Genomic DNA, 14,271 nt, shown 5'->3' with positions numbered 1-14,271 from the left:
CTGAAGAGACAACACTAGCTGGTTCCAACTCTAGTTAAGAATGGGAAACAGCTGGGCGGTGGTGGCGCACGCCTTTAATCCTAGCACTTGGGAGGCAGAAGCAGGCGGATAACTGTGAGTTCGAGACCAGCCTGGTCTACAAGAGCTAGTTCCAGGACAGGCTCCAAAACTACAGAGAAACCCTGTCTTGAAAAACCAAAAAAAAAAAAAAAGAATGAGAAACAGAAAAGCTGGAGCCTCACCTGCACCTGGAATCCCAGCGAGTGTGATGTGTGATGGATGGACTGGGGAACATCTGAATCCTTCGAGTCTCTTGAGGGGTCTACATACAAGTCAAAGGCAGGTATTTTTCTACCCCCCAGAGGCTGCTTCTTGTCTCTCCTAAGATACATCCTCTGTTACCTTGGTTGCCCAGCTACAAAGTATCCTCAAGAACTGAAACTATGTTTGATTTTGTCAAAATTACTTAACAAGTGGATGTGCTTGCTGGGTATGTCTGGAGATCTTGAGTTAGACCCCTAGAACCGACATAAAGGTGGACAGAGAGAACCAACTCCACCAAGTCATCCTCTGACCTCTACATGAGTACAGTCATACCTGCATGCACCTGTTTGAATGCACATGTGCACTAATGTGTGCACACATAGAAAAATAATACATTTCAAACATGCAGACAAAGAAATACATTAATCCTGAGAACCTAAAGAAAAAGAGAGCAATATTTTACTGTAACATCTTCTGGTTTTAATATAGGCTGGCTGGTGAGAGGTTTGGTCAAAAGATGGAAGGATCTAGACTTGGTCCTCACTATTTGTACTCCTGACAAAAAGTAGAGGATCTAGGAAGAAAAAGAGGAAGTATAGCAATAGATTATTTACTCAAACTCTCACCTCTGTGCATTCTGAGTGAATACCCTCCCACATCAGGAACCCACTAATTGGGATCATACAACCCCAGCAGGGACCCACAGACGTAGGCTGGTGACTGAAAGCCTCCTTGTAGGGAAGAAAAGTTAAGAAACCTGTTAACTACGATAAAACCAGAGAAGTTTCTCTGTGTCTGAGCGAATTCTCTACTGCTGTGATAAGACGCCACGACGAAGGCCACTTAAAGAAGAAAGGGTTTAATTTGGGCTTAGAGTTTCAGAGGGTTAGAGTCCACAGTGGCGGAGCAATAGCTGAAGGCTCACACCTTAAACCACAGGCAGGAGGCAGAGAGAGCTTGGAGATAGCAGGAGGCTTTTGGAGCCTCAAAGCCTGCCCCAGTGACATACCTCCTCTAACAGTAGAAACTACTGAGATGCCTCAGGAAATTATTAATGTGGTGGGAAATGTTAAATATGGGGTTTGTTCTCTGAATATCCTGATTATTGGGTTTGTTTGTTTGTTTTTTGGTCAACTTAACACAAGCTAGAGTTATCTGGAAAAAAACCACAACGTCTCCATTAGACTTCCTGAAGGCAAGTATGTGGGGGCATTTTCTTGATTAATATTGATATAGGAGGGCCTAGCCCACTGGGGGTGACCCACTCCTGGGCAGGTAGTCCTGAACTGTAAAAAAAGCAGGCTGAGCAGCCAGTAAGCAGTACCCCTAAACGAGTTCTGCTTCAGTTCCTTCCTCCTTTCTACTTCAAGTTCCTGCCCTGATTTCCCTCAGTGTGGAATGTGACCCGAGAGTTTTAAGACAAAAACGAACCCTTTTCCCCTGCAAATTGCTTCTTCTGATCACAGTGTTTTTATGACAGCAATAGAAAAGTAACTAAACACAGCCTTAAGCAATAATCCAGGATCCCTTCCTAAATAAACCCGTGCATAACCAGGGTTGATGGGAATGCTCAGAAGTCAAAGGAACTATTGCTTTCAGTCCCAACCTTTGCAATTGCCCAAAACATGGTCAAATAACAAGCATACCACTGAGGTCCTCACCAAAAAGTCATGAACCTTCCTACATCCATAGGTTACTTCTTCAGCTAAACTATAACTTGTGGATATCCAGATTACCTGTATGCTACACCAGCTACAGAATGCTCAGACATGAGCTCATTAAAGATATAAATGCCAAATGTGAAACATTTACACAATGGAGTACTACACAGCAGAAAAAAATAACGACAGCTTGAATTTTGCAGGAAAATGGATGGAGCTAGAAAACATTATTTTGAGTGAGGTAACCCAGACACAGAAAGACAATTATCACATGTACTCAGTCATAAGTGGTTTGTAAACATAAAGCAAAGAAAACCAGCCATCAAACCACAATCCCAGAGAACTTAGACAACAATACGGGACGCTAAGAGAGACTGGAATCTGGTTTCTGGAATAAAGTTTTCTTCTGGTTTATTAGATTTTGGTGGTCTGTCTCAATTTTTGTGCGACCCCCCCCCCAACAGACTATAACAAGTAAGATGAAGTAGACAATTCATCTCCAAGTTACTTTTGGTCATGGTGTTTATCCCAGCAACAGAAAGCAAATGAGTTCAAGGCCATTGGCTGTAGGAATCATATTACTCTTGTTTGGGCATTGATTTTTAAGTCCTGTGTTTTCTAATTCTTGTCATCTAAGATACAGCAATTTCAGACTAAGCTGGAGAATCTGAATTCTCCTCCACAGTCACTAGATAACAGTTTTGTGGTTCCTCTTACATGTCCTGAGATATGGAAGTAGTTATGGAAGCTTAGATGGTCATTTTTTTAACTTAAAAGATTATTGTTGTGTGTTTGACTCTTGAAGCATGTGTGGGTGCGCATTCCACAGCACATGTGTAGAGACGGCAGGACAACAACTCTGTGGAGCGGGTTCTCTCCTTCCACCTCCTCTTGGGAGGAAGGATTAAGTTCAGGCTGCCAGGCTTGCAGAGGACTCACCATTACCATCTTAACAGCCATCAGATTGCCGTTCTTTAGCTTCCTTGCTTTCCCAAAGGATTCCTACAACCATAGATATCAGGTGGAAAGTGAGACCCCAAAGACCTTCTACAAAGCTTACTAAACTAAAAACATACCCCCGGGGGATTTAAGATGCTAATGAGGCATTGTCTTAGTTACTCTTCTAAGTTATGAAAAGACACCACAATCAAGGCAACTTACAGAAGAAAGAGCTTACTGGGGCTTACAGTTTCAGAGGGTGAGTCCATGATCATCATGGTGGGAAGTATGGCAGCAGGCAGGCAGGCACAGTGCTGGAGCAATAGCTGAGAGCTCCCATCTTGAGACAACATGAAACAACAGCAGAAAGAAAGCTAAAACTAGGAATGGTGTGGGCTTTTAAAATCTCAAAGCCCACCCCCAAGGACACACCTCCTCCAACAAGGCCACACCTCCTAATCCTTCCAGAACCATTTCACTAACTGGAGACCAAGCATTCAAATATATGAGCCATTCTCATTCAAACTACCACAGACAAGGAATGCATGTAGAAATACAACAGACAGAGCAGGGAAAGCTCACAATAAGATAACACAAGAGCTCTTTGTATTCCAGGGATATTTGAGATGCTAAACTCTCTCCTGTCTCTAGCCAGCTTCCTCCTTGGAAGAGTATTCATTCTTAACAAATTTTCCTGCTTTACTTGCTACTATCCACATGTCTCTGTTCAAGTCTTTGTTCTGAGACAGAAAAACCTGGAACCCCTCCAGAGGTGTCCTCTAAAGCTCATTGTTAGCAGGACAGTCCCAGGTGCATGCCCCCCCCTCTTCTACAGGAAACAGAAAGATGCTCACAGTCCTCTTTCCCTCTCCAACACCCTGTGTAAACCAAACAGAAGAGCTTTTCTGGGGTGTGCAGCAAAATCAGGCCTGGACTAGAAGCTTTATCGAAATGTAAATATTCTAGCACTTTCTAAATAATCATTTAAGTTTTCTCCTTTTGTGATCAAGGCAATGAAGGAAGTGTGCTTCCTCGCTAAATATAACCGCCTTCTGAGGCAAGGCAGGGTGTTTTCATCTAATACAGATGGGAACAACAACCTTAAGAACAGGGAGAACACTGACGGCACATGCCTAAGATCCCAACCGAACACCTGGTAAGTGGAGGCAGATCAGAAGTTCACAGCCAGCCTTAGCTACATTGTAAGAGGTCAACCTAGGCTACATAAGACTCTGTCTCAAATGAAAGGAGAAAGAAAGGGAGAGTAGAGGCAGGAGTAGCTCAGTGACTCAGTTTGCCTAGCATGCTTGAGGCTCCTGAGTTCGTCCCTTGAGCTATATTTTACTGACATATTATGATTGCTTTGTAACATACAGAAATGATCAGAGGCATCAAGCTTAGACCCCGAGCTACATTCTGGACTAACACGCCCTGGAGATTACAGCCCCGCAACTCTTTTAGGGGTTCTTTACAGTTTCTGACACAAGGTCTCACTATGTAGCCAATCCTGGCTGGGAACTCATGACCCTCCTGCCTCCACCTCCCAACAGGCAAGTGCTTCCATGCCCCAGTGGTTAGAAAACTGCTTTCCATGGTGAAGGCAGGAGGTGGCAGAGATGTACAAGAGGGCAGAAGGGTTCAGTGTGGGTGCTCACTGGACCAGTTATTATACACGTTTAACCTAAATACATACTTGCAAATTTTCTTCAGTTCCTTCATTTTCTGAGCATTCAGTTGGGTTTCTCCTGACGTTGTGAGCTCCTCTATCAACTGTGAAAGTTTGTGATCCATATCTAGAAACGACGGACGCAGAGATGTAGGGTTAACATCCAGTACTTCACAGTTTTGGTTTTAGCAACAAAGTTTACTGGGTCCCAACAAGTAGTGGGAACTGTGGCAAGGGCCCCAGGGTGTCTCTGTAGGACGTCTCCCAGGCGAAGGAGGCTAGTCAGCTCATTGCCACCGAAAGTCATCAAGACCTTTGACGGTAATTAGCTAAGTTTCTGAAGATGACACTAACTCCGGCAGTCTACAGTCAGCTGTGTGGGAGTCGAAACCAAGCCGGTACTGGCTCTTGAAGGGAAAATGTCACTAAATTATACTCAAACTGGCCTTTGCACGCTGCCCGCACAGGACACTCTGCTAGTGATAGCCTCTGGACCACTGCAGGGGCGACCGATCCGTCCCCGCGGGCCTCGGTGCGCCGCACTCGCTGCCTGACCCTCCGCCTCAGGAAATCTAATCTCACTGTTCCGGGGCCGCTGTGACACAGATCGCCGGATGCGGCAGCTCCCTTCGCCCACCCTTTCCGGTGGAGGGAGATGCCTGTCACAGGCCCCAGAACGCAGCAGCATAGATTCACGAAGGCCCGCGGCTCAGGAGCGGAAGTCAACGTGACGTGCGACGCGACCGCCCTTGTCCCACCCCTCCCAGACGAGGCCCCCGCCAGTCTCCGTCATTTGCCCGGGTGGTCCCACAGCGCAGGCGCGAGGACCCAGCAACGCGGTGACGCAGACGCGCCTCCAGGGGGCGGGATAGTTCTAGAAGAACTACGCGCGAGAAAAAGGAGGCGCGAGGGCGCAGCAAGTTCTTAAAGGGGAGGTGGCACCCGGGCAGGAGTCTGAAATACAGGCGTAGAAAGAGGTTTTGATGGGGCATCAGTTCCTTGGCCACCAGGAGGCTCGCATCTGCTAAGAAAGCTCGGAAGAGAATCTGGGCGCAAGTCCGGTGGGGAGGGGTCGGCCCGCCTCCCTGACCGGGTCAGCTCCCAGGCCGGGCCATCAGAGGAGGCACAGTGCAAGGCTGCCTCGGGGTAGTGGTTGCACTGATCGGATTTTTTTTTTTTTTTTTTTTTTTTTTTTTTGGGTTTTTCGAGACAGGGTTTCTCTGTGGTTTTTGGAGCCTGTCCTGGAACTAGCTCTTGTAGACCAGGCTGGTCTCGAACTCACAGAGATCCGAAGTGCTGGGATTAAAGGCGACTGATCGAATTTTTTTTTTTTTTTTTTTTTTTTTTTTTTTTTTGGTTTTTTCGAGACAGGGTTTCTCTGTGGTTTTGGAGCCTGTCCTGGAACTAGCTCTTGTAGACCAGGCTGGTCTCGAACTCACAGAGATCCGCCTGCCTCTGCCTCCCAAGTGCTGGGATTAAAGGCGTGCGCCACCACCGCCCGGCTTCGGATATTTTTAAGTGTCAGTTCTGTCTCAGCGTAGAATGATTTTAAAGTCTATGGCTCACGGCTAGAGCTGCTTGCTCCCTTCCGTACAGTTTCACCATGTCCAGGTCACTGGCTCTTGCCAACCTCCCCCTGCTTCAGTCTGCTGGCCAGCTCTCCGTTGCACAGATCCCGGCCACTGTCACTTCATCCTTCTCGCAACTCGCCGCTCTGCCTTTTGCAGTCAGCCCTTTCTCTGTTAGCTCCTGCTTCATCCAGCAAAGCCTTCCCTGTCTGCCCTACTTTGAGGCCCGGGTTCTCCACCCACAGAGCAGACAATCAGCAAGTTTGTGTGTACTGAAGTGCGATCTTTTATTATTTATTTATTCCTTGACTACACTCAAGGACTGTGTGCCTATTGCCCCACCCTGAATTTGGGCCCGTGACCCGAGTCAACTGGACTTTTCTTCTCACTTGTGTTCAGAATATGAAGACCTGGCAGCCCAACTTTAGAATGTGTTCAGCATCTGAGCTCTTCCTACCGCTTCGTGGCCGCTGCTAGGTCCACTCCCTGTATACTTGTGGGGTGATGATTGCGGCCTGCTGCTTCCCTACTTCACATCTGAGCTCTTCCTACCGCCTCGTGGCCGCTGCTAGGTCCAGTCCCTATACACTTGTGGGGTGATGATTGCGGCCTGCGGCTTCCCTACTTCACACGCTCACCTTACACAAAAGTATGTCACAGGTTTGCCCCCCCCCATGAAAAAGGATGAACTATCTTTGAGATATTTTTATTACATTTATTTATTTTTATTATTTATTTATTGGGGAGGTTAGAAGGTGGGTCCTCTTGTGGAATCAGGACAACCTGTGGGAGCTCCTTCTCTCACCACTCAAACTGAAGTTGCCCAGCCTGGTGAAGTGCCTTCAGCAGCTGAGCCATCTAGGTGACCAGAATGTCTTTTAGGGCAGTAAAAGAAAAGTCGAGCCAGATGTGCACCCAGATGTGCACCCATGTGCAGCAAAGCACCCTTCCAAAGCTGAGCTTCCTCCAAACAGCGTGCCAGCGTGCCAGCGTGCCGGCGGGAGTCCCTTCAGAGAAGGAAATGATTCTAGATGCAGATGTCGAGTAACTGAAGAACCAACTGTAAATGATAAAGCTGATGAAATCGTCTCAAATTCCTTTTATAAGCCACAGTTCAATAGACTATGAAGTTTAATATTCAGGAAAAAATATGACGAGGGGAAAATGGTAGTATATAGTCCAGGAGTTGTGTTCTTACATTAATTGGTATACTACTTGGAGGTACATTCTGATAAACAAATGCCAGTCTGATACAACACCTAACGACAGACCAGACTTTTGTTTAAGTCTGCTATTGTCGCAAAGCGATGTAACTGCCTAATATCCTGTCTCAGAGTATGCCACTGCCATCAAATGAACCTTGAAGTAACAGTCAATTAGTGCACGAGGCTGGGAGTGTGGCTTACTGACAAAGCACTGACCCAGCATATCTGGGGCCCTAGATTTGATTCCACACACAAAACGGCACATCACTGCAAAGATAAAATGGGATCAACTTAAAGTAAAATGGATACAGGTGAAAATGAGACAGAACAAAGAACAGAGGAGACAAATAGGAAGCAGGTAGCAAACAGCAGCCTTAAGTCTAGCAGGAGAGTGGCATGTCAGACAGGCCTGCTGGCACATGCCTTTAATCCCAGGACTTGACTTTAATTCTTACATTCAGCAGGCAAATGCAGGTGGATCTTTTTACATTCAAGGCCAGACTGGTCTGTATAGTAAGCTCCACGACAGCCAGAGCTATTTAGGGAGACTCTGTCCAACAGCAACAACATCGGCAAGAGCCTGGATGAGGGGCTTTTTTGGTCCTCAGGCCAATAACACACAGAGAGGCTGCTTACCCCTAGCAGTGAGATTTTCATTCAGCAACGTATTTGCTCTTTCTTCCTCTTCACAGATAACCTTCACTCAGAGTGTTTAAATGTTGTTTTTGCTGTTCCCCTAGATGTTCTGCCACTCATAAGACACTCAGAGGCTAGCATTAAATAATGGGACCTTTATATAAAGGTTTGGCAGGAGCTCTGAAGCTTCACTGCCTTCCACTCAAAATAAGGGAGAATTGCTCTTGGGACTCAGCAACTATGAGGAAAGTAAACAAGCCAGCAAGGTCTAAAACAAAAAACAGAAAAACAAAACAACGCCGACCGGAGGTGGCACACACTTTTAATCCCAGCACTTAGGAGGCTAAGGCAGAGGCAGGTGGATCTCTGTAAATTGGAGGCCAACCTGGTCTACAGAGAGAGTTCCAGGACAGGTTCCAAAACTACATCAAGAAACTCCATCTCGGGAAAAAATAAAATAAAACCAACCCCAAACAAACAAGCAAACAAAACCATCTCTTGCATCAGTTTTTCTGTCAAAAGAGCATTATTGGGTACAGCAGTATGGACTGGAGGCACCATTCTGAAATCTATCCCTCCATGATCCACCTAGCCTCCTCAACCACACTTCCATGTTCAAAGGGCATGGGGGAGGGAGGAGGCTGAAGAGATGGCTCAGCAATTAAGGGCACTTGTTTCTCTTGCAGAAAACCTGGGTTCAGTTCCAACCTAACACCTACATGGGAATTGTGGCTCACAGGTTTAACTCCAGTTTTAAGGGATCTGATCCCCTTTCCTGGCCCCTGTGGGCACTGTATGCATGTGGTACACATACACCTGCATATACAAACAAGCAAACACTATACACATAATTTGTCTGGAGATGACACAGTAATCTATCATCTATTTATAGGCTCCAATTTACTCAAATACATAATTCTCCAATGGTTGTGTGCAAGGTGCACTCCAGCTGTATTACCCTTCCTGTTTTGTTTTTAATTTTTTAATATTTTGTTACATGCATGTACGTGCGCCATGTGTGACCTGATGCCCTACATTAGAAGGCATTGGATTCTCTGGAACTGGAGGCACAGACGGTTGTAAGATACCATATGGGTGACGGGAACCAAACCTGGGTGCTCTGCAAGAGCAACAAGTGCTTTGTTTGCTTTTTTGTTTTTCAAGATAGGGTTTCTCTGTATGACAGTCCTAGCTGTCCCGGAACTAGCCCTTGTAGACCAGGCTGGCCTTGAACGCACAGAGATCCGCCTGCCTCTGCCTCCAAATGCTGGTGTAAAAAGTGCTCGTAAGCACTGAGTCTTCTCTTCAGCCCCCAACGCCAGTTTTTCTTTTTATTTAATTTTATTTTATGTACATTGGCCTGAGGGTTTCAGATGCCCTGGAACTGGAGTTACAGTTGTGAGCTGGCATATGGTTGCTGGGAATTGAACCCAGATCCTCTGGAAAAGCAGTCAGTGCTCTTAACTGCTGAGCTATCTCTCCAGTCCCACATTGTTTTCTTAGAGGGGAGGAATATACAAGAGTGGGGAAGAACTACTCACCCATAGGGTAAGCATAGTCTTTTTGGAGTGCTACTTTACCTCTGTGCCCATCTGCTGCTGTTTGTTCCTGCTGCTTTTGGGTGTTGCCATAAACTAAAGTGCACTTGGTCCCAGTAGCCACTAAGGCCCCAGTTTTGCTTATTAGTAGGGTCCAAGCAACATGTAATTCAATGTGGGGCCTCGGGTCACCATGCAAGGTCACCTGCAGGCAACATTGACCATCACGTTAAAGGTACAGCAGAGATTTCCATTTTGTGGGAGCTCCTACTTCCACAGCAGTGGGAATGCACTGGAAGAGCAATACCCAAAGTTATTCTCTAGTTTCCAGGCCTGTGCACACACACCCATACACATATAAAACTGCGGCGGTTTAAATGAGAATGGCCCGCCTTTGAATGCTTGGTCTCCACTTGGAACTGTTCAGGATGGATCAGGAGTGGCCTTTTTGGAAGAGGTGTCACTGGGGGTGGGTTTTGTTAGTTATCTTTGCCTCGTGGCTGTACTGTACAGCTGCCCGCTGCCATGCTTTCCACCATGATGGTCATGGACTCTAATGCTCTGGAGCTGAGTCCTCAAATTAAACACGTTTCTATAGGCTGCCTCCATGTCTTATCATAGTAGTAAAAGCAACCAAGACAAAAACCTTGGAAGTCACCATCTTTATTTTGTCCTACCATCTATTCCCGCCCTGATCAGAGGCTAGCATGCATGTCCTTTCCCATGTGTCATCCCTCCCTCAAGGCAGATAGCTCAGCTTGAGCTGTATGTCTTATCACCCACGGCAGGAACCCTACAGCTGCCACTACAGCAGGATATGTGACCTCATACCACACCGAGAAAGCCAAGGCACCAGCAGACCAGAGACTGATGCCATTAAGTCCAGCTTGGTGAACCAATGTTATTTGGATTACTTTCAGAACATGGACCAAGGAATTCCCCATGTAACTTATAAGCAGCAATAACACCCTTACTCCCATATCTGTTTACCCTGTATAATCTTTGCGAGGGGAAAAGCCTCTGGAACCTTCCCCCTTTCCCCAAGAGAATGTTAACATGTTTAATTGCAGGAAGGCCATGTGCAGGGATTGCAGCTACTCTAAGGATGACAATGGCCATACTGACCCAAAGGACGGCTACCTTGCAGGAAAGGACAGAAAAAAGTGCTGACATCATTCTGTTACCACCTCTCACTGGTGTCATGGGTAGAAGTGGAAGGCCCAGAGAGGCTGGGGCTCCAGTATAGAGGTGTCAACTGGTGCTAGGTCAGAGAGACCCCCCAAACAGAGTAACTCCTGAGAGCACTGGAAAGCAGTAGGTACCACAGGCAAAGCCTACCCCTACCACCGTTTGAACTGAGGTACATGTGTGTGGCTCTGCTGGCAGAACTGAGTGATGTGCTCAATGTAGCTGCCATGCAGGGAGAGTCAGAATGGAGTGAAGTGAAAAAGTGTATACAATGTCCTGAGTATAGGGAAGCGAAGAGAACACTCAGGACTCCTGCTTGCTGTTGTCTACAGCTTGAACCCTTGCCCAACAGTGGCTCCTAAGATCCCAGGAACAGACACAACAAGAATTGCTATCAAGATCCACTTTGGTTCTTCAGAAAATCTGCAGTGCTCCAGCTCCAGGTGGGCTCTGGCTAGGCCAGCAGGAGCCAGCTGTTACCTTAGGCCTCTTAATATTTATGCCCTCATTCCTCAGAAGAGCCCCTTGGAGGTTAGCAGGCTAAGTTGTATATAGTAGACCAGTAGTGTGCCGAGTCCCTTTACTGTAGTGATAGGGCAAACCCAGGTCCCATATAGGTACTGTATAGCCTACTGGTTGGCAGGGTGAGCGGAAGAGACGGGAGGTCTTAGAAATACCTCACACAAAAAATGAGAAATAGAAAGCTATTTTATTAACACGCTTTACATTTACAGTTAATTAGCTAATCAACATCAACATGCAAAAATAAGCGCTAGATACAAACCTCTACAATATGGTTTTGTGTGAATTACAATGGTTCATCTGTTTTGAAAACCCGTCAGTACTTATTTTAGCTCAACTATCAGTTTCTGTAATGAAAAGCATTTACACTCTAGGACTACGGAACCACCTGGCAAGGCCTCTGCAGAAACTCGGTCCAGTGGCTTTCCCGTGAATACATTCTCAAAGCAGGAGATAAGGCGGTGCTGGAGGTGAGATACTGAACCTGTACACAGACACAGCCCCAGACACCCTGGCCATGTAGGCGGAGCCTCCTCAAGTAGCAGCCCAGGCGTGTAGGGTGCATGGAGCTTTGGCAGCAGCTAGACAGTGAAGTCAGGAAAGGCCTTGGCACCACGTCACAAGTCACTGCAGCCAACCCGGTGTGGCCAACACCTTGCCCAGGCTGTGGCCAACAGGAGTTGGCAAAGGACCAGCCTGTTCCTCAAGCTCCCCTGAGTCCCATCACTAGCAAAAGGAAGGAAGGAAATGGAGAAACACAGGGAAAGAACCGATGAACCAATTCCTACTTCTGAGATGCTCTGGATTTCCTTGGTGTTCAGGTCACACTGTAGAGAATGTTTCCTCTGAGAGGTGCAAGAACTTGCAGAGGCATCAGTCGACTTATGTTACAAAATCCTACCAACCAAACGCTGTTCTCAAGCACAAACTTATTAAATCTCACTTCCTCTTTTCCTAAGAGTATTTGTCGTTGCTCACTGATCTTTGGTCGCAAGAAACAAATGCCGAGGCAGGCTGGGGTCGGGGTTATGGGTCAGGGTAGGAGGGTATGGCTCCCACCCACCACAGCCTCTGGCCAAAAGCGTGCACGTGGCAACGCAAGGCCTACATGATGTATACTTTCTCAGCTTGGGAGAAGTGGAAGACTTCTTTGGTTCTTGGGCAAACAACTTTATCATCTTGACGGATAGAAAGCAGAGACTGAAAAAACAAGACCAGAGTTAGGCATTAAAATGAGAAAATCCCGCACAAAAAAAGATTAGGGCTCATCCCCCAAAATAAGCTACCATAGATTAATCAGCTAATTTTATAGTTTTTAACTTTTATAAGTATTTTGCCTGCACGTATGTATACATGTGTGCCTGGTGCTTCTGAAAGTCAGCAAAGGGTGTCAGATCCTGTGGAACTTGTTGTGGATAGCTGTGAGTTACCATGCAGATGTTTGGAACCAAACCCGGGTTCTCTACGAGAATAACACAAGCTCTTAACTACTGAGCTATCTCTTCAGCTTCAAGCCACCTAATGTTACAAAGTCACTTGAATGCACACCCGTCAAAGAAACCTGAAGTTGTTCAAATGTAATGTTACCCCAACCCTGGTTCCCCCTTACCCTCCACACAGCTGCCCTGCCCAGCCCAACCTAGCCCGCAGCCCTCATCATCCGGGCTCCTCACATTGTAGCCATAGACATAGCCATTAGGCAGCATCATGGGTGGGTTGTTCTCATTCATCACGTCACCAGAGATCTTGCAGACCAGGCGGGAGTTGGCACAGTGAGCCATGGGCAGGGGCTGCGCCAATTTGTTCAGAGAGCGGCTGCACACAGGGCAGTCGGGGCTCTTGGAGCTGCCATCCTCCTTGTAGCACTGTCTGTACACACGATTAAGGAAAGGCTGTACCAACAAGGCAGGCATGTTGTGACCACTACTGTCTACACACAGGGTATCCTTATGGTCATAGGGACACCATGCAGAAAACAAAGAAGGCTCAAGGTGAAAAAAAATGCTATACTATTCAATAACAATGGTTACCAACACCTGACTTAAGACAAGCCACTAACATGGCCAAGCAGTGGTACCATGCACCTTTGCTGGCACCTCACCCAAGTGTGAGACAGGATATTCTGGTGACTGTCAGAAGATGTCAGGCAAACACATGCTTGTTCTCCAGTGTCCACCAGAGATGGTGAGAAGGATGGGCCTTGAGCCTCAGCTTGGAGCATAACACAACACATACCAGCTGTGACCCCAGAACAGCCACTACTTTGTGGGACAGCCAGTCACACACAGAATGGGGTTGGCTACATGTAGCAATCAGGTTAGGCATATAAGGGACAGGTTCATCCAGAGAGGTAGGGTTTAGCCATACAATAGATACAAGTCATCCACATGTAAGTAAGCAACTCACCTGAGGGGGCAGGGACAGACCCACAAGAGATGAGGTCAACCTGAGTTCTTACTATAGGAACCACACAAGGGATGGGGGTCAAACACATGTGGGAAGGTCAGCCACACAAAGGACAAGAATCTACATCTACCATAGGGGATGGTCCATCACAGGAAGGAATAGGTCAGCCACACAAGAGAGAGCCATACAAGGGTTTAATATGTCAGATATAAGCAAGAAGGGATCAGCCTTTCTTATCCTTCCTAAGAAGGGAGGCTGACTTGCCAGAGCCATGACCACTATGAATCAAGCTGGCTAGACAACCAGAGCTCAGGTCTTAAGGACTCTTGGGAAGTCAGTATCAGGTGCATGGCAACATTTGAGATGCAAAAGCCACGAAGAGTAGATAGACCAAGAAAAGACCAAGCTGCGGGTCCTATGCCCTCTCAACCTTTACCCCAAAGGACAAGGTGGAGCAAAAAGGATACGGTGTCTTTATTGCCGAGAGCCCAGCCTGCAGGGTGAGGGTGAAGACGGAGCTGTTTCCTAGCTGGTGCAGTCGGTAGTTGTCATATCGAAACTGCTGGATCAGCATCCGCCACCGGGCTGGGTCCAGAAGGTCCTGAAAAACAACATGGAAATGCTGGGACCCTCCCTTGGCAGTTACTGGGAGGCCCAGACAATACAGATGCTCCAGTA

The 14,271-nt window shown here is 46.9% G+C and overlaps 2 protein-coding genes across 8 annotated transcripts in view; both read right to left on the bottom strand.

The window, feature by feature from the left end:
- Positions 1-5,128, bottom strand: part of Uvssa (UV stimulated scaffold protein A) — a 35,624-nt gene extending 30,496 nt beyond the window's left edge. The window contains exons 1-2 of one of the 4 annotated variants that reach the window (XM_057772532.1): positions 4,977-5,128; positions 4,558-4,657 (exon numbers count right to left, since the gene is read on the bottom strand). In XM_057772532.1, coding sequence (XP_057628515.1) covers positions 4,558-4,655 — 98 coding nt within the window. In that variant the 5' untranslated portion in view covers positions 4,656-4,657; positions 4,977-5,128. Of the gene's footprint in view, positions 1-3,086; positions 3,205-4,557 lie in introns of all 4 variants that reach the window. The other 3 variants (XM_057772535.1, XM_057772534.1, XM_057772533.1) reach the window with 3 other exon arrangements.
- A 6,227-nt stretch (positions 5,129-11,355) lies between these two features.
- The window catches only part of Maea (macrophage erythroblast attacher, E3 ubiquitin ligase), a 39,316-nt gene continuing 36,400 nt past the window's right edge, over positions 11,356-14,271 (bottom strand). For all 4 annotated transcript variants that reach the window (XM_057772848.1, XM_057772847.1, XM_057772850.1 and 1 more), the window contains 3 exons: positions 14,061-14,194; positions 12,861-13,056; positions 11,356-12,387 (listed from right to left, as the gene is read on the bottom strand). In XM_057772848.1, the coding sequence (XP_057628831.1) occupies positions 12,292-12,387; positions 12,861-13,056; positions 14,061-14,194 (426 nt within the window). In that variant the 3' untranslated portion in view covers positions 11,356-12,291. The remainder of the gene's footprint in view (positions 12,388-12,860; positions 13,057-14,060; positions 14,195-14,271) is intronic.

Source organism: Chionomys nivalis, chromosome 6, assembly GCF_950005125.1.
Source record: "Chionomys nivalis chromosome 6, mChiNiv1.1, whole genome shotgun sequence".
In the NCBI taxonomy this organism is placed as follows: domain Eukaryota; kingdom Metazoa; phylum Chordata; class Mammalia; order Rodentia; family Cricetidae; genus Chionomys; species Chionomys nivalis.
This window is presented reverse-complemented; position numbering and strand designations above follow the sequence as displayed.